This window comes from Oryx dammah, unplaced genomic scaffold, assembly GCF_014754425.2.
Source record: "Oryx dammah isolate SB20612 unplaced genomic scaffold, SCBI_Odam_1.1 HiC_scaffold_4, whole genome shotgun sequence".
Classification (NCBI taxonomy): Eukaryota; Metazoa; Chordata; class Mammalia; order Artiodactyla; family Bovidae; genus Oryx; species Oryx dammah.
The window spans coordinates 60,196,772-60,217,832 of NW_024070188.1; the positions used below are offsets into that span (position 1 = coordinate 60,196,772).

General features: G+C 34.9%; 1 protein-coding gene across 3 annotated transcripts in view; it reads right to left on the bottom strand.

Moving 5' to 3' along the window:
* The window catches only part of HBS1L (HBS1 like translational GTPase), an 87,438-nt gene that overhangs the window by 54,158 nt on the left and 12,219 nt on the right, over nt 1-21,061 (bottom strand). For 2 of the 3 annotated variants that reach the window (XM_040239275.1, XM_040239276.1), the window contains exons 3-4: nt 16,648-16,776; nt 13,663-13,857 (exon numbers count right to left, since the gene is read on the bottom strand). In XM_040239275.1, coding sequence (XP_040095209.1) covers nt 13,663-13,857; nt 16,648-16,776 — 324 coding nt within the window. Of the gene's footprint in view, nt 1-7,282; nt 12,434-13,662; nt 13,858-16,647; nt 16,777-21,061 lie in introns of those variants that run through there. The other variant, XM_040239277.1, reaches the window with a different exon arrangement.

A 21,061-nucleotide genomic window follows, 5' to 3' on the forward strand; every position in this document is an offset into this window, starting at 1 on the left:
ATCTAAGGTTTTGAAACAAAGTCTGTTGTATCACATACCCTAAAAGAAATTATTCGCAAACGTCTCAAGTTATCTGGCTTCACCGCTGTTTGGGGCATTTAATCTAATCAAGTGTTGCTGGGAAGACTGTTGTTATTTAGTTCCTAAGTCTGACTCTTCTGAGACCCCATGGACTGTAGCCCACCAGGCTCCTCTGACTATGGGATTTCCCAGGCAAGATACTACACACACACACACACACACACACGCACGCATGCACGCATGCACGCACACACACACACACACGAAAAAAGTGAAACATAAGCCAGCACACACACACACACACAGAAGAAAAAAGTGAAACATAAGCCAGCACACACACACACACACAGAAGAAAACAGTGAAAAATAAGCCAGCCAAGCTTACAAGAAATACAGATTGAAAAAATCAAGACAAACAAAAAATACAACTACTTTCAGAAATTTAAAAAGTCATGCTAGAAGTATATATGATAGAAAACTGTAGAGCAATGTCTGCAAGACCCTCCAGAAAAAAAAGACAAACCAAAGGCTATTATTTTAATGCAGATATAGGTCACAGAATCATTTTTATATATTCAACAACTTAGGGAAAACTTCAAATATATATTTTGGGGGGAGGGGAAGGTGAGAGATGGAAAAGATGTCAAACAAGTGATAAATAGAGGCCTAATCATGAGAAACCAATCAAGCTTAATATAACTACAGTTGGTTAAAAACTATGGAAAAATTGAGTACAAAATCTAAGGAAAGTATAAAAATTTTTGGCACTACATTGAATAATATGACTAAAATCATCAGGAGATAAAGGGAAAGAAGAGGTCAAGTATGAAAAAGTGTAACTCTGATGAGCTCAACTTTTAAAGTGAGGACTCATCAAAGAACTGATTAGTAATTCAGTTAATAAGGTTTAAAAAAGAGGTATATAGATAAATACTTCCCCTAAAAACTTAAAATATTAATAAAAATTATAAGAAAGAGGAGGTGAAGTATGTGTGTCAATTTCTTCATCTTTCATAAGAGATCAGCACATACATACTATTTAAAGTTGACAAATTTTTTAAAAATGGTAACATGTTATTATTCTGTAAAATTTGAAAAGTAACAGAAATATATTTTGGATTAGTCAGACAGAATTTATATTACTGACATTAACCTATGAAATAACTATAAAACTACACTGGACAACAAAGAAAAACTGAATAAACTTCAAAAAGTAAAATGTACCGACCACATTCTCTGGTAACAGCACAATGAAATCAAAAATTATAACAAAAATAGCAAATAAAAATCCCACAGCAAACTGGGATTTAAGATAAAAAGAACACTTCGATTCTTGACTTAAAAAGAAAATCAAAATTAAAATGGGGATTATGCAGAAAATAACAATAGCTCTAAAAGAATACAGAAAATAGTAACTAAAAGAATCCACATGTTACAGCAAATACAGTTTTCATAAAAAAGACAGTAGCTAAAGAGACAAACGTTAAGAAAGGGAGAATGGGAACAATGCCTATCAACTTCAAGGGAGTAGGGAGAAACAAGAAAAGTGCAGAACTCGGATTTCAATCTAACAATATATTTCTTAAAACAAACAAATACCAGAAATGTGTAATGCAAAGTGCCATCTTCTGTTGAATCTAAATGGCAAGTTTATAAGTACTTGATACATTATTCTCTGCGTTTGACATTTCATACTACTACTACTACTAACAGACAATGTTTGCTACAATGCAAAACAAAATCATCTGTCAACCAGATGAAACAGATCATTTACTCAGAAAATTAAAACTTTCCAAGCTGACCTTAGAATATTGAGAAAGATAATTTTCTATCATAAAACAAATTTCACTGCCCTTCAAATTATAATAAAGAAAATTCTAAATTCTCTAAAAAACTATCACAAGAGAAACCAAAACATGACAAAGAAGACATACGCACAATTGTATAATTTTATGAATAGACAATTTTCCAGTGGTCATGTATGGATGTGAGAGTTGGACTGTGAAGAAGGCTGAGTGCTGAAGAATTGATGCTTTTGAACTGTGGTGTTGGAGAAGACTCTTGAGAGTCCCTTGGACTGCAAGGAGATCCAACCAGTCCATTCTAAAGGAGATCAGCCCTGGGATTTCTTTGGAAGGAATCATGCTAAAGCTGAAACTCCAGCACTTTGGCCACCTCATGCGAAGAGTTGACTCATTGGAAAAGACCCTGATGCTGGGAGGGATTGGGGGCAGGAGGAGAAGGGGACAACAGAGGATGAGATGGCTGGATGGCATCACTGACTCGATGGACGTGAATCTGAGTGAACTCTGGGAGTTGGTGATGGACAGGGAGGCCTGGTGTGCTGCGATTCATGGGTCGCAAAGAGTCGGACATGACTGAGCGACTGAACTGAACTGAACTGATGAACAGACAAAACAATTTTACATAAAATATTTTCAAATAAAATCCATTCCATTAAAAAAAAAAAAGTACCACGACCAAATAGGAATGTTCCAATATTACAAGACTAGGCCAATACTAGAAACTCCATTTAATAATGTAATGTTTACTACCTAATGAAGACAGTTTATTTTTTTCTCACCTTTGACTATGTGGATCAAAATAAACTGTGGAAAATTCTTAAAGAGATGGGAATACCAGACCACCTTACCTGCCTCCTGTATGCAGGTCAAGGGGCAACAGCTGGAACTGGACATGAAATAACTGACTGGTTCAAAATTGGGAAAGGAGTATGTCAAGGCTCTATACTGTCACCCTTATTTAACTCCTATGCAGAGTACATCATGTGGAATGCCAGGCTGGATGAATCACAAGTTGGAATCAAGATTGCTGGGAGAAATTTCAGCAACCTCAGATATGAAGATGATACCACCCTATGGCAGAAAGCAAAGAGGAACTAAAGAGCCTCTTAATGAAGGTGAAAAAGGAGAGTGAAAAAGCTGGCTTTTATAAGTCAACATTGAAAAAAGGAATATCACAGCACCTAGTCCAATCACTTCCTGGCAAATAGATGGGGAAAAAATGTAAACTGGGACAGACTATTTTCTTGGGCTCCAAAATCACTGCAGATGGTGACTGTCGCTATGAAATTAAAAGACACTTGCTCCTTGGAAGAAAAGCTATAACAAACCAAGACAATGTATTAAAAAGCAGAGACTTCACTTTGCCAATAGAGGTCCATATGGTGAAAGGTATGCTCTCTCCAGGAGTCATGTACCGATATGAAAGTTGGACCATGAAGAAGGCTGAGTGCCCAAGAATTGATGTCTTCGAACTGTGGTGCTAGAAAAGACTCTCAAGAGTTCCTTGGACAGCAAGGAGACTAAACCAGTCAATCCTAAAAGAAATCAACCTTGAATATTTATTGGAAGGACTGATGTTGAGGTTATCTCCAATACTTTGGCTACATGACGTGAAGAGCCAATTCACTGGAAAAGACCCTGATGCTGGAAAAGACTGAAGGCAGGAGGAGAAGGGGATGACAGAGGATGAAATGGCTGGATGGCATCACTGATTCAATGGACATGAGTTTAAGCAAACTCTGGGAGATGGTGACGGACAGGGAAGCCTGGCATGCTGCAGTCCATGGGGTGACAAAGAGTCGGACATGACTTAGCAAGTGAACAACACTAAATGAAAAAGATGACTAAAAAAATAAGACAGGCTATAAGATATTTAAAAATTAACAGTAATATAAAGCTACAGTAATTGAAAATTTGATACTGGCCCAGAACAAGACAAAAAAAAATAGAACAGCACAGAGTCTCAAAAAATGCAAGACAGATGGAGAGAGGAAAATTTAGCATACGTCAAAGATGGCATTTCAAATCAGGTTAAAAAAGAAAAAGGACATGTAATACAACAAAAAGTAACTGTGAAAAACAGCTATCGAAAAAGAAAAATGTTGGAAACTGTGTTTCTTCCTTACCCCCCTGTAGCAGCTAAATCAAACATTCAAATGTTTTTTTTAAAAAAGAGAGAGAACCTGCTAAACACAGAGAAGATGCAATTTTTTTAAATTATCTTGTAGTAAAGTAGAACTTTCAAACAAAAACCCATAAAAGATTAGTAAACTTTAATATACTTTATTAAATTTACTTTTAATGTACTTTATTAAATTTACTTTTTAATATACTTTATTAGTAGTATTAAATATTCATTTTATTATCAAATTATTTATTTTAATATATTTTATTAATTTACTTTATAAATTTTAATATGAATTAGAAACTTTTAATACAAAATTTTAATATTTATATATATAAAATCAACAATTTGTCTTATAAATGATCTAAAAGATGACAAAGAAAAAATATTTTCCATGCACATAACAAAAGGATTAATTTTCTTAGAATTTAAATATAAAAATCAAATACATTAAATACACACACACACATATATTCCTAGAAGTCATTATGAAGGAGAGCCAGCAGGAAAATCATCAAAGACTAGGAATAGGTAGTTCTAAGAAATACAAATAGATTCAAACGTGTGACAAAGTAGTCAGTTTCACTCATTTAAGACATATAAACAAATGATAAGAATACTTTCCAATTATCAGGTTGGCATAATACCCAAAAGAGCAATAATCCTATCTGTGAGAATTTGAACAAAATGCACTCATAAACTTGCGTGGGAAGGAAATTAGCACAGGTTCTATTAAGGACAATTAGACAATCTCTATCACAAATTTTAAAGTACATACTTACGGGCCTAGAAAATCAATCAGTAGAAACACAGGATGTTCATTCAGGAGTCAATAGTGATAATAAGTTAAAATGTTAACATGGGCTACTTAATGCATAAACATATGGAATTCTATGTGGCTTTTAAAAAGAATGAGATTGATGTCTATATGCTGGTAAGGAAAAACCTGCAATATACTTAGCATGCTAAGTGATACAGATATTGAAGTGTTACAGTATCCTCCCATTTGTATAATGATATGTATACAAATCTGATATGTCTAACACAAAAATAGTTTCCAGAGAAATATAAAATATTTTTTTACAGATTTGCTTTACAGCTTCCTCTAGGGAATAAGATGTGGAACAGTATTTAAGAGTGAAACTCACTTTTTACTTTAAATTCTTTCCTACATGTATGTGTCAGATATATTCTAAGCTGGGAATATAGCAATAAAGACCTTACATTCCTAGAAGTTGCACTGTGGGAGGGTGGGGGTTAGGGGGATTACAAAGAGGAGGAGGGAAATAAAACTGTGTGCAAACACAATGACAGACGATGTTAAGGGTTGTGAGGAACAATAAGGCAGGCTTACCAGAGAAAGGGGCTAAATGTATGGCAGAGGTTATGATTTTACATGAGGTGGCAATAAAAAGGAATACAGTGAATTACAGGTACACAAGACGGTTCCCCTATCCTAGGATTAGGAGTAAAGTGATACATAAACTACAGCCTCAAGATCTAATTACCAGGAGGAGAAATGGAGGGGAAAGGGCAAAGCATTATAGAAGCAGAGGAAACTCAGGTAGGTGTTCTTGGGTGGATTTGGGTAGTGGGTAACACAAGGAGAAACCAGATGACAAAAGGTCTTATAATAAAATGAAGGGTTTAAACAGGGCAACAGAAAATTAGAACTACATTTTGGAAAACTCACTCTACCTGTATTGTAGAAAGTGTCTGAGAGAAAGTAAAGAAGCCAGTTAAATAGGAATTTTAGGAATTCTGCCCAAAGCTAATAGTCTTTAAGAGAAAAAGCAGTAATAAGAACAAACAAAATGGATCAAAAAATGGACAATCAATCCGTACTTGAGGATTCCATATTCATGGATTCAGCTAGTCACTAAAAACCATGACTTTCAGCACTTTGCAGTCTCTTGTGGACAGTGTAGAACAGTAAAAAATTTTAGTAGCCCAACATGCATGTTGCCAACTGAGGTCAAATAAGATGCATTCTGCCTTTTTGTTTCAACTCTCATAAAGCAGTATCCTTTTTCATGACCTCTTAAATGCCACATTTTTCACCCTGTAATATTAGTTGGTGATTTTGCTGTTTAAAATGGTCCCCAAGAGTAGTCTGAAGCACTGTCTAGTGTTAAGCACAAAGCAGCTGTGACGCACCTTACAAATTAAAAAGATGCGTATTAGATAATGTTAGTGTTAGGCATTAAGTTATAGTGCTACTGGCTATGAGTTCAATTTCAATGAATCAATAATATATATTAAATAAAGTGTCTTTAAACATACATAAAACAAGGTCATGTATTGATAGTTTGACAAAAATGTTGTGACCAGAGGATCATAGGAACCTAACCTCGTATTTCTTATGGGAGCAATGGTTCAGTTTTGGCTAAGTCAGTGTCTGCCTATTTCATTCAGTGTTCCCTCATTTATGACTTTATAAAATATAACTACCACAAACAAGAACAATCAACTGTATATGTACACACATGTAATTACTATTCATAAAGAAGAAGGCGATGGCACCCCACTCCAGTACTCTTGCCTGGAAAATCCCAGGGACAAAAGAACCTGGTGGGCTGCAGTCCATGGGGTCGCTAAGAGTCAGACATGACTGAGCGACTTCCCTTTCACTTTTCACTTTCATGCATTGGAGAAGGAAATGACAACCCACTCCAGTGTTCTTGCCTGGAGAATCTCAGGGACAGGGGAGCCTGGTGGGCTGCTGTCTATGGGGTCACATAGTTGGACACAACTGAAGTGACTTAGCAAAAAGAAGAAATAATAGGACTGGAATCAATTACAGGGCTTCTCAGAGGCCTCAGTGGTAAAGAATCTGCCTGGTAAGGCGGGAGACTTGGATTCGATCTCTGGCTCGGGAAAATCCCCCAGAAAAGGAAATGGCAACCCACTCCAGTATTCTTGCCTGGAAAATCCCATGGACAGAAGAGCCTCGCAGGCTATAGAGTCCATGGGGTCACAAAAGAGTTGGACACAATTTAGCAACTAAACAACAACAATCAATTATGAGAAGTAAATGAGGGAGCAAAATCAACGATGATGCTACCTAGGTTTCTGGCTTGAGCAACTGGGAAGATGCTGATATTGCTAATAAAGAGAGGAAACAGGAGGAGGTCGCAGCTTGGATCAGGAAGACAAAGATGTCAGCTTCAGAGAGTGTAATGTCATGCATCCCATACACACTGTAATAAACATAACAATGTGTTTAAGTACCCATTTTCCCATCCCATTTGAGAATCACATCTTTGACCATCTCCAGCTATGTCCTATAACTAGAAGGATGCTTTCCTTTAAGTCATATAAACCAGGCATGTCAACATCAGAAATGTGTACTTTATCAAACATTTTATTTTCCACTGCCATCTTTGCAATTATATTATCCATATTCACCATAATCTATACTTTAAGAACGTTTCTATGTGAGTCCTCAAAAGTAAAAATATAAATTCTACCTTTTGGAAAATAAGAATTCTAAATGACAAATATCTTCAAAGAAAGTCTACACAACCAGGTAGTGCATTTTTCAACTTGTTTACAGAAACGTTTATGAGAAATTATTAAAATATCACTCCGAAATATTAAGCTTATATTAAAAATCCTAATGGATAAATTGTGATGTTTTCACACCTGATTTTAGAAAACCCCAGAATTATAATTTATTCTGATGTGGCTTTTACAAAAATGTATACATATATGCATCTTAGAAATTAAAATTACAATATACAACTGCATACACTGAGCTTTATATAATTACAAAAGAAAATTAATGAAGGATTTGTATCAATCCCTCCCTATCTAGTCAGCATTACCTTCATTTATAAAAGTAATAGAAAACAATTTCTAGGCTACTACTAAACTGATTTTACAAGTAAATATACACTTGTAGGAACACCAAACAGAAACCTGATACACAGTTATTCCTCAATGTATAACTGTGTACTTGCTAATTTGCAATGGTCCACATATTTAAAAGCACTGGACTAGTTTTACTCTTGGTATGGCAATTAATTGTATGATCTCCCAGTGACCACAAGAAATTAAATATAGTACACTGGGAACAGTTATTACTATTTATATGAGGGGGAAAAAGGCTGAAAGAAAAGTTCAAGAAAGAAAGATTCAAAGCTGAGGTGGTGGGGGGGCGGGGAAGGGGAGAGGTTAGAATACCAGTTCAGTAACTAGGAAATAGGAAAAAGAACAACTAAGAAAGAAATGATAAGCAAAGTGTTCTGTACAGAAGTGATACCTTGTTCTTCACAATTAATGGGAAGAACCATAACCAAAAAGACCAACCAAATGCAAGACAGAAAAACATCTGTGAACAACAGCTTTTTTAAAAAATCAAAAAAAAGTGAAGAGGAAAAATGGTCATTTTAAATATCTTGTATTTTGTATCATTTAAAATATAATTACAACATTATTTCTATTCTTAAGGCATACTATTAATATTTGAGTATAGCACAAATAAAAATGGCTCTGCCTTCAAAGTCGACATCTGAACTGGAAAACAGACCAAAAACACTTAGCATACCTGAGCTACCAAGACAGCAGTCAATCAATAAACAGCAGCTGGTGCAGAAGATGCACTTAGTGCAAGCAACTGTCCTCACCAGGAAAATACCCATGAGTAAGCAGGCACTAGTCTCACTACCCCCCGGAAAAGGAAATGGCAACCCACTCCAGTATTCTTGCCTGGAAAATCCCACAGACGGAGAAGTCTGGTAGGCTACAGTCCACGGGGTCTCTTTACCAAAGGCCAATGGCCAAAGGCAGAAGGGACAGTGGGTCTTCCTGGTTCCACTCTCTGAATCTCAGAGACTGTGACACTTCCTCAGTCAATGGGGCAAGTGCCTGTCAGGTATGCGCCTGACGGACCAGTAGCCATCACAACAGAAATATGGAGACCTATTTAAAAATTGTTACCTTCCCTATCACCTTGTAATATACAATATTTTTCCCCTAAAATCATAACATCATAAATAGAAGTCACCATCCTGATCATCCAACAAAGGGAGATCTAGTTCACTCTACAAGATCTACTATATGGCTTTAAAAGTATTGTATTTCCACTTGAAAATTAGTTTGTTATAAAAGATAATACAACAGTAACTCTGTTCAATTTCAATACGGATTAAATATGTATTTGTGGATTTATGTGCAAAGGGACCACTTGGGCAGCATTTAATCTATCAAGAATTATTGTCAGTTCTAAACACACACTTAGAATACAACTCACTTCTAAACTGGAGACTGCCCACAGTATATAAATCTAGTTGATGAGTCATAGACTAATAGTTCAAAATAACTAAAATAGCCAATTGAAGTTCAAGACTAGAAAAACAAAATCAGCAGTTGGGGTAATTTAAACTTCAAAAGTGATCACAAAATATAACTTGTAATTTATATGATCTAAGCATCAGTAGGATACGCACTGAAATCTGCAATTAGAAACAAAAAGTGAAGATGTCACAGTGTTTAGTCAAGAACAACAAGGACATAAGGCTGGCTTAAGCTTTCCCACCAAAATACTGGATATAAAAACATCATATACAACTAAAAATATTGGGATATTGGGATGTCATTCTGAAAATAAACAGAAACAAGAAATATTTTTAAAAATTATCAAATGCAGACTAAAGTAGTAGTCAGAGAAAAATATTTTTTACTGGGAAAATATAGCTATTTTGTTCTCATTAAGAAACAACATTTTATAGACTACCTTTTTCCTACAAGAAATAACTAATAACATTATCTTCTAACAAAAAAGGTGCTAATTTCTAATCAGCAATATTCCTTGGTATTCCTAATTACTAGAAAACACAAATTAAAAATTCAAGTTGCCCAGGTGTTATTCCTAGTATTAGTAATTCCTTTCATTCTACTGATTTCTTTAAGGGAGCGATTCTCAAGTAGAAGTAACCCATCAGAATTAACTGGGGACCATCCTGAAAATACACATTTCCAAATGTCATCCCTCAGAAATGACTTGCCATGTCTGGAGTGAAGTCACAATAGCTATGTTTTGAAAAAAATTTCCCCAGTGATTCTGACTGCTAGTTGAGGATGACTGCTTTAAGAGATGAATTACCTACTTGTTCTACTCAGTAGAAGAGATCTTACTAGGTCAACTACTGCTGAAACTTTGTCATTTCAGCACTCAGAGCCATCAGTAGCAAAGAGGAAAAACCCACATTTCATTACTTATAGTAAAAAGAAAAAAAAAATGAAAGAGATCTGGTAAAATTACTCAAGGAACATGCAACCATACTTGAAAAGACTTTCTACATATTTATTTTAAAGTGTTCATTTAGGACAAATGGTTTTGCAAATGTATAAAAATAAATTATGTATTAATCCATCTTCAATATGTACATGGTCCCTTAAAAGGATTTATATTTTATTATCATGAAAAATATATTTCAACAACCTAACAGTATTCTTAAAAGTTAGGCATTTTAAGAATTCTAATAGAAAAGTTTTAGTATTCACTGGCAGAAAAATAATGAAACTTGGAATGATTTCATTAATAGTTCAAAATATAATACTGTCTTGGCTATGCTATGCCATATTTCACAGGAAAAATCTTCATCACTAAACTATACTAATCCCAAGTGGCGGCATTTTCATTTAAGAACAAAGCACAAAAATACTTTATAAAAGAAAATGTCTCATCATTAAAACTTTCAAAGCTGAATGCTTTAAACAAAAATAGCTGAGGTTTGATTTCACAATATCAAGTTACCATAAGCACTTTGTAAACATACACCTATTACAGGCTATCAACTTAAAAGCCAGTTATCACTAAAAGAAGATATAGTAAAAAGAAATTTCAGTGCAAAAGCATCTATCAACTAAATTTATCAACTGACTTAACACAATTTTAATATAAAATCACAACTTAAATCCCATAATATAAAGTAACCCTATAAAAGCTTAAAATTAAATTAATTTAAAAGAAAAAGCTCTACAACAGTTAGCAAGTTTTCCTTTTGTTACTATTCTCTAGTAAAAGCTTTCTTTTGATTAGCTTTCACAATGTCATCAGGAGATGCTGATTTGAAGTCAAAGGGTGTTATTGCTATAAGAGGACTTATTTCTTTGTCTTTTACATCTTGAACTTGTCTACTATAAAGAAAAGCCTTATAGAGATCAAAGGTACGTCGCTTGCAGCTTTTCAATGGATAACGAAGACACAGGGTTGAAGCGAAAGCTGAAGGTCTGGCACAAAGGGCCTTGGTCCAAGAGAGAGAAAAAGGCGGTTTCCTAGGCAGGGAGCTTTTACTGTTTTTCTTATTATCCTTAGTAGAATTGGAATTTTTCCATAATTTTGAACTTAGAACTTTAGTTTCTGGTATAAGAGCAACTGATTGGTCTACTACAGGTTTGGGAACAAAATCTGGGGCTTTTATGAGGACACTAAGATCAATATTCGAGTCTATTCCAGGTGACCTCATTTCAGATAAACTGAGCATACAGGAATCTTTCCTAATCTGAGGGTTGTCTATATCAATCGTTTCTGCAATCAAATCAGAAAGTGACAAATTCTCAAGGTCTCTTGTCGGAGAAGCTTTACAAAATGCCAAAGATGATAGAGATCCTGTTAACTCTGATACTCCAGTTGAAGACTGATCCCGATTTGCTAGCTGTGACAAGGGAAAAGATCCCAAACTGAGATTTGTGAAACTGGCAGATGGCTGGTGACAAAAATCAGGTAAAGTAAAGCACTGGCTTGGATTGTTTTTCTTGTGTTCTTGAAACAGTTCAGCTAGGGATGGACTTTGACACTGAGAAAACTGCAAGTTGTCATTGTTTAATATGCAATTCTTGTTGCTTTGTTCAACTGAAGAAACAATTCCAACTTCGGTCATTTTACTAGCATTTAAATTATCAAGAGCCATATTTTCCAATGAGTTGGTTAAGAGCAAAGGATGATTTAAACTTCCTAAACTGTTCTGTACTGGAATGTTTTGCAAATCAGGTACTGAATCAGTCTGAATAGATAATGAGTTATTAGGTGCTGTGTTTTTTATCATTAAGGATTTTAAATCTGGTATGCCTTTGAAGGCAGAATCATCTTTGGAAATACACTCAGAAACATGAGGTCTTAACAAATCACCATCTAGACTCTTTAAAGGCAGACTCTCCACACTATCTGTGGGTGGTAATCTGACTGATGGCTGACTTTTATAAGAATCTCTTGGCATATCATCAATTAGGTCAGCTAGGGACAGCTCTTTTGTTAACTTACATGATTCTAGTTTCTTTTCACTTTTAGGTCTGTCAAGTTTCTTTTTTTTATGGAGTAAATAGTGAGTTGGTACAGAGGAATTATGATATAATCCATATTTTGCTACTGGGGCAGAAAAATCAAAGGATTTGCTGCTGCAATCCAAATGGTTTGCAGACTGAGGACAAGAGCTGTGAACATTATCAGCTGAAACTTCAGAGGAAGATAATAAGACTCCTTACCTTACAAGAGCCATTAATTTTCAGATGAATAGGTTGACATATGCAGAAGACAGTCACAGCAACCAAAAGGAAACATGAAATGAGGCATTTAATTACTAGATGTTTCTTTTGATTATGACATGAATAAAGTGATAACTTGATCATTATTTAATAAAAAGTGAACATTCTAAAAAAAAATAAAGGATTTTACCTTCCTTTAACCATCTTATGTGACCTTCATACTTTGTTCACTGATATATACAAAGGTAATTACCAAGTTAGTAAATGTGCTAATATTTACAAATTTATGTGAGGTTTTAAGTTATTCATAATCAAAATTTCTCAAATTCAAAACATCTAAAAAATCAATGGAAAGAACTAGGTTCATCTGTATTTTTAATGTATTAAAAACAAGTAAACAAATAATACCATGTAACTTGTACTGTGATCCAGGGTAACCTATTAATATAGTTGTCACATTATAGACTTATTCTCATACTATTGGTCAGTTAAAAGCGAATCCCGGTGCCCCCCAAAATGAAAAAAAAATTTTAATTTACATAAAACAACCCTTACTTCATAGTAACAGGCTGCACACAATTTCACTATGGCAAAAATCTAGACTTCAGGTTATAAGAAATATCAAACCAATTAACAAATCACCATGCTTCTACTGACAGATATTATACCAGTTAAGATAATTAGTTCCTTTCTCATGTGGCCTAAGTTATAAATTTAACCTCAAATTCTAAACATTTAAAATTAAAGATCTGGCTATGAAATGAAAGAGTAGTAGAATTATAATACTTAGGATATTTAAGTAAAATTAAATTATATTCAAAAAATGCTATAAGCATAGGAGGGATTTTTTTGACATTGTCTGGCTATTGATTTCCATCTCCCAAACCTTTAGTTAAAAAAAAACAACACCAATAATTAAAAATATCTTCAAGAAACTAACAAGAAGCAAAAAATGTTTTGTCTTGCTTTTATCTAATTTTATTTCCCTTATATTCTGTCAGTTGCAAAAATAAGCAGGGAAATGATCAAAAAATAGGCTTTAACAGACTGAAGAGAACAGTCAATCAGCTCAAAAATTCACAAACTGCAAAATCAATTGATAAGAATCAAGAATTATTGTAACATGTAAAATTTTCTGCCCATTTTTCTTAACAGCTCAATCAAAATCAAAGCCTCTTTTAAAGCATTAACTGTAAAACTAAAAGAGAACAAGTAAAAGCATACCTTTTGCTGTCTTTCCTGTAGATATTGCTCCCTCACTCCTGACTTTCAAATTCTGTACTTTATCTTGCTCCAGAACCACTGACAAAGCCTTCTGCACATCAAACTTGTTCTTCAGAACTGCTTCAATCAATATGTCATCTGGCACAGCATCTCCAAGTACCTCTCTCATGTGATCAAGGCATGAATAAAGACGAGCTAGAACAGAGAGCAATAATTAAAAGGTATACTCAGTAGTGTCATGAAAGATCCCCGAATCTTCAAAACTGAAACAAAGGATTTGAAATTACAGTAGGATGTTCATTTCTTGTAATTTGCCTTGGCAAAAATTACAATGACAATATGTTTATCCACAATATACCTAGCTTCCCTGCTTAGAGGAACAATTTCAATAACCACTATAATAAATGTCTCCAAAGTTAATACTGATTAACGTTTGAAAAAAGTGTCAATTGTGAATCTGCCTGCAATGCAGGAGACGCAGATTCGATCCCTGGGACAGGAAGACCCCCTGGAGGAGTGCATAGCAACTTATTCCAGTGTTCTTGCCTGGAAAACCCCATGGACAGAGAAGCATGGCAGGCTACAGTCCATGAGTAGCAGAGTCAAACATGACAGAAGCAACTGAGTATGTACCCACACATACACAAAGTCTATTTCAGTTAATGAGGATGATGAGGTCCATACTGATGATTTTCTACATGTGTAGAAAGGGTTAATTTTGAAAATATTTCTAACTTACTAGTGAATGGACAAGATAACTTAATACAAAAATGCCATAAAAATTAGGAAATCCAGTAGATTAACGAGTAAAATGAACATTTATTTTAAACACAAACATTTAAATCTGGGTGACTAAAATCTTTAAGGATGTTTATTTTCTAATGACTATTTTATAAAAAGTAATTACTAATAATATTCATTAATAATGGAAGTTCCATGAGAGCAAAGGCTTTATATCCCTAGATCTTAAAATAGTATGTTAGACTACTGAATAAAAATGCATGAACATATTAACTTTTATTTGTATAGCAGGTGACAATTTTTAAAATACTTTACACACACACACACATCTTCTGTAATCCTCACAGTAACTCTATGACTTAGATATATCAAACTACAAGTCATAAAGAGGACTGAAAATTATGGCACTACTTAGTTTGGCAGTAATCAAAATAAAACTCAAGTTTGCAGATTCCCTAATCCATGAAATAAGTCCACAGAATGAATTTTACATTACATTTTACATGCTTACATACTGAACAAGGAATCTACTGGCAATATCCTTTTTTCCCCCAAGTATATAATACTTTCTCCATTGCTCTTTTTTAATTATTAAAAGTAAATTCTTCAAATATTTGGGTAATTCTGCTTTGCTTTAGTCCAAAATTAATTTTAGGCTAATAAGCTAAACTTGAAAAATTATATCTATTTCATAAAAACATGAATTAATAAAACTGGAACAGAATACTTAGTATACAGCTAGCATCATGGTCTATTCTAATTAATTATAGCAACTGTTGTCCACACATACACAAAGGGTAGAGATATGAAGTCAGGCTATGTTGGTTCATATCCAAATGCCACTTACTAAGCAGTACAACTACCCCCAAGTGACTTGGTGTGACTTTCCTCCCCTATAAAATGAGGACAATAGCTGGCCTATCTCATAAGGCTGTCATGAAGATTAAATATGCTAATACATGAACAGCACTTAGAACAGGACCCAGAAACCAATTAGTAGAGGCTACTTACAATCACTACTATTGTTACCATGCAATTTTTTCATGCAATTATTAATACTTACATATGTCAGGTGGGAATGATTAACTTTCATTCTCAAACACAACTCTGAATTTCATACCTCCTTAATCATTCTGAGGCACAGCAGAGAAAGTATAAGACTTCTACTTTATTCCTACCTTTTCTCCCCCTACAATGACAACTGTACACACTCTTTGAAAATACAATCAAAACTATGGAGGAATTTATACAGCAGTTCGTCTATGAACTTTTATCTCACTTGTCAAATGTATCTGCAAAGTTGATATAGAAATTTTTTAATTCTTTGTTGTTTCCCTTTCTGCTTTCTAATTTTGTCTGTTATTTCTCTCTATTTTTCTTGGTTTGGGTAGCAGCTGATATATATTGTACTGATTTATGCAAAGATCAACTCTCAGATTTATATACTTCCCTCCTTCCCGTTTTCAAATTGTTATAAATTTTCAATTTAAAAATATTCATAGAACAAAGCCAGAGAAAGAGTACACTCCAGAGAAGGAGCAAACAAGCTGAGCCCTGCTCAGCACCAACAGTTAGCACTACTTTTATACCTGGTGATTTTGGTTCTACAACACTATTCATCAACCTATGACTGGAGCAGTATGTCTGAAACTATGTCACATTTGAAATTTATTTATAAAAGACGAAAGCCAAAATATAAAATATCTTTGTTAAAATGTTTGAGAGAACTAAAAAGAAGCACACTCAGAACCAAAGCCATTACCGTTCACAAGTTCCATCTTGAAATTTAATTTACATGACTGTGACCAATCAGGACATTTGTATAGTGTCACTCTGAACTTACTATTATTTTTAATAAAAACTAGTGTTTTGGAAGCTAACATTTTGCAAGGAAATGAGCTTCAGTAATCTAACCATAAGCTCTACACACAGCTTATAAAACAATAAATACTGATAAAAGAAAACGAATCACAGAAGTTTCTCTCCTAAGGAGATTTCAATAACAAATTCCAGTTACTGAATAACAGCCACACAATCAATTTTTCAACCATATAGTTAACCATATAGTCTTCACAAAACATAATTAACAAAATGTCAATTTTCCTTGAAGATACAAGATATAATGGTAGTTCATACCATTACTACCCATGATTAATACTATGAACAATAAAACTGATAAATAACATTGGTAAATTTCAGTAATTAATCATTTTCAGATAAGAAACAGACTAATTCTTACTATACCTTGATCAATTCCACTTAGCTGATGATTCACAAGAGAACTGGAGAATTCTTTCAAATCTTCATAATCATATTCTTCTACGGGTTCAACAGCTAAAGGTTTGTCACGTCGTGAGTAAATAAACTGAGCAGCTAGAATATAAAATGATGGAAGAATGCTGTGCTATAACCATTTCCCATTAACTTTTTTTTAACAATACAAAGTAAAAATTAAAGATTCTGACCTCCTACCTAAAGTCATTTGCCCACAGTCATAATAATGGATGAAAAGAGAAAAAAACTAAGACAAAATATATCATACCCCAAATTCTGCCCAAATGTCCTTACTAACCATTTGCTAATCTCTTCTAATCGTCTTCATTCTTTTCTCCTATCTCATAAACACTGAGCTTACTTTCTCCACAGTTCTCAAAAATTATCTTTCCTAATATCTCATGCTTGCCTACTACTCTAGCTTCCCTGAAATTTTCTTTTCTATGGTACAAATATTTTAAAACTCATATCAAATTTGCTCATTTGCATAATTAAAATACTAAAAACAGACTAGTTCAATTTTCACTTTCCAGGAACTAATTTTGCTTGAACCCAAGAACTGACCAAAATCATAGGCCTTAACTTTTAAACAATTTATACTTCAATCATACACTGACACTGTATATCAGTGCCACATACCTAACTTTCAGACAGAAGTCTGTGCTACTCTGCATACTGGCAGTGTCATTACTCAACACATAACTGCACTTTATATATTTCATTAAGAGGCAGAAAGACAAAATATCAAAGTGATAACATGGCACCCCACTCCAGTACTCTTGCCTGGAAAATCCCATGAATAGAGGAGCCTCGTAGGCTGCAGTCCATAGGGTCGCTAAGAGTCGGACACAACTGAGCGACTTCACTTTCACTTTTCACTTTCCTGCATTGGAGAAGGAAATGGCAACCCACTCCAGTGTTCTTGCCTGGAGAATCCCAGGGACGGGGGAGCCTGTTGGGCTGCCGTCTATGGGGTCGCACAGAGTCGGACACGACTGAAGTGACTTAGCAGCAGCAGCAGTAACATGTTTGAATATCATACACAAAAATACAAGTGACCAAAGGAGAAGAGCATCAAGCATGCCCAAAGTGTTCACTCTTTCACATCAACTGGATGCCCACTGAACTCAATTCTTCAAGAGTGTGTTCACAATTGTGAAGGAATAAAAATTAAAGTATTAAGTTTAAGAAGGATAAAAACATCAATACAGTATTCTAAAGGCAAGGTGTCATCAGAGATTTTATATTATTTAGCTTTCTGAAAAAGCACATAACATGCATCTCTATTGCTCAGCATTCCCACATTTGACTTCTAGGCATGTTTTCAGGAAAGCACTACCCATAAATGTAAGGGAATCTAACTACATTCAAAATTTATAGATAATGCATATATAGACAATAGAAAATACTACGCCTTATTGTAACACCTACACTCAGAAAGCTATGGTGTAAGTGCTATTTGTTCATAGTATAAATCAACAATGGCCTTACAGATTAGCAGGAAAGGCAAAAAAAGAAAAGGTAGTGACATATTTTAAAAAGCCAAATGAGTAGTACAGATGACAAGTGCGACAGAAGCACAAAAGATTAACTGATCATTAAAGACTTACAATAAAGAAGGCAAGAACAGAATAAGAGAAATACAGAGCAGCTGAGAGAATTTAATCTATTCTGCTATAATGCATGTTTCCTTAACATATACTGCTGTTGCTGCTGCTAAGTCACTTCAGTCGTGTCTGACTCTGTGCGACCCCATAGACAGCAGCCCACCAGGCTTCCCCGTCCCTGGGATTCTCCAGGCAAGAACACTGGAGTGGGTTGCCATTTCCTTCTCCAATGCATGAAAGTGAAAAGTGAAAGTGAAGTCCGACTCTTAGAGACCCTATGGACTGTAGCCTGCCAGGCTCCTCCATCCATGGGATTTTCCAGGCAAGAGTACTGGAGTGGGGTGCCATTGCCTTCTCCATAACATATACTAGTTTATACCAAATGGTCAACAGGGGAATGATGAGGGTGTAACATTCAAGATGCTTTGGTTCATGAGATTCTCCCCACGCCCAACACTTTGTAAGGCAAATACAAAGTTCAACCACAGAGCATCAAACTGTAATTGGAATTGTACTGTAAAGTTAGATAGCCCCACACTTGTCCTCTTGGCTCAGTTTGGCTGCATCCCGTTCTGTGCTTGCTTCCTGTTTGGCTCTCTAAGACCTGTCAGCATTTTGCCTTTGCAACATTACTCATTAGTTTCAACTCTTCCTACAAGTTTATCAAGCTTTCACCTTGCAAACATGTAACAAAATGCAAACATTTATCAAAATTATTTTGTTAAATGTAAAAAAAAACATTTTGTTAAATTTAAACATTTAACAAAAACATTTCCTTGAATGTAACTTTATTTGGAAATTAACATAACTTTCTAAATATGCAAGTATTTTCATTAGATGATTTTTGGTTTTATTAGTACTTTATAGGCTGAGTGATCTGTCATGAACCTGTTCTTTCCCACAGGCTTTGTTATCTTTTAGTATACAAATTTGAGGACCAGTTTTTCAAGAATGCATATATTATGCTGTATATATATCACCATTTCCCCCATCCTCCACAAGTAAAATACAATACTGTCATTATAAAGTCAGCATGGCTAAATGGTAAGAAAAATGTCCTATTTCACAGATTTTCTAAGATAATCACTGTTTCACATAAAAATATCTCAGAATGAGGGATGTCTTACAATCAAGTGGTATCTTAGTATTATGTAATACTTAGATTGACAGCTGATTTTTTAAGTGGTATGTAAAATAACAGTATGTCTTACAATCCATGGCTTTTTAGATACAATAAAATGTGGTAGTATTAAAAAATGTAAACCAGGCCATTTTGTGCTCGATGGTTTTCAAATTACCTTCCTGGCTGTAAACTGTATTCAGTTTAGCCTAAAGGTAACAAATATACTTTCCTCAACTTCCTCTCATAGCTCTGAACTGTAAGGAAAAACCTAAGACAAATCAAAAATTAAGTGAGAGAAGAAATCAGATACTTCCATCAGCAATTTTCACTTAAAAAATATTGACAAAGAAAATGGAAGTTGTCAAAATCAGGCTTCCACTCTACCTCCAAGGAGCTATTCTTCTTGGAAGGTTTTCCTACACTCTCCCAAACATAAATCCAACACAGAAATCTATACTGTGGCCACTGTTTTAAAAGTAAATGACGGCTGGAACTGTTGAAGAGTAGGGAAAGAGAGTGGGCAGGAAAATTCCCCAGGGACAATAGCTACCAGGAAAAAAGAAGCATCCAGACCTCTGAAATTGAAATGAGAGTCAAAAGGCCAAAAAAAAAAAAAGTGAGATAAAAGCAATGGAGAGAAAAGGATAAATATAAAATGCTCTTCTATTCTAAAAATTTAAATCACAAACTTTGACAGAAACGCTTTCTGAAAAATTGAACACCATAATGACTTGCAAATTTTTCAAGTATTCTGATAAACATAAAAATTCAGAGAATTCAAAACCTTGACTCCTATAACTGTCTAACACTGCTTCCTAAATATAAAATAAAAATAATGTGAGGCACTCATTAAAGATACAGCTTTCTAGGCTTCTTCCCCTGGAGATTCTGGTTAAGTGGTGCTAGAATGGGGCAGGGAATCTGTAGTTTTATAATACAATTACTCAGCTGATTGGTATCATCAGAGAAGGTAGGAAGCAGCCTACAAGTCTCCCCTTTCATCCAAATGTAGTCCACTTTGCTCACTGTCATCAGTTAATTTCCTAAAACGTGACCCCTTAACTCAAAAACCTTCAATAAACTGACATTACAGCTAAAATTAGAAAGAGCCTTCCACAATCTGGCTATTTCCTTTCCAAGCCCGCTTTGTGCTCCAACTGCATTCACCTGTGAGTCTTCCCAAATACACCTCACTTTAAGAGACCGCTGCTCAAGCACTGTTGTTCCTTTCTCTAGGATGCCACTCTTACTCCCAAATTCACCAGTTCCAATTCCATCTCCTTCCAGAAACCTTTACCGCCTTCTTCAGGCAGGACTATCTCTTTACCCACCATATTATCATTTGAAGGGAATTTTTAACAAGCTTCTTTACAAGTTAAAGTGAAAGTGAAGTCGCTCAGTCTTCTCCAACTCTTTGCGACCCCATGGACTGTGGCCCACCAGGCTCCTCCATCCATGGGATTCTCCAGGCAAGAATACTGGAGTGGGGTGCCATTTCCTTCTCCATCTTTACAAGTTAACTGATGCTCAGTAAAGGCTCTGAGTTGGAATGGACTGAATAAGGAGATCTACTGTTAAAGTAATCATACAAGGAGGTCATGAGACTGATGCCTTGGCTGCAAAGGGAAAACCAATTCCAAGGCCTCGGGATTAA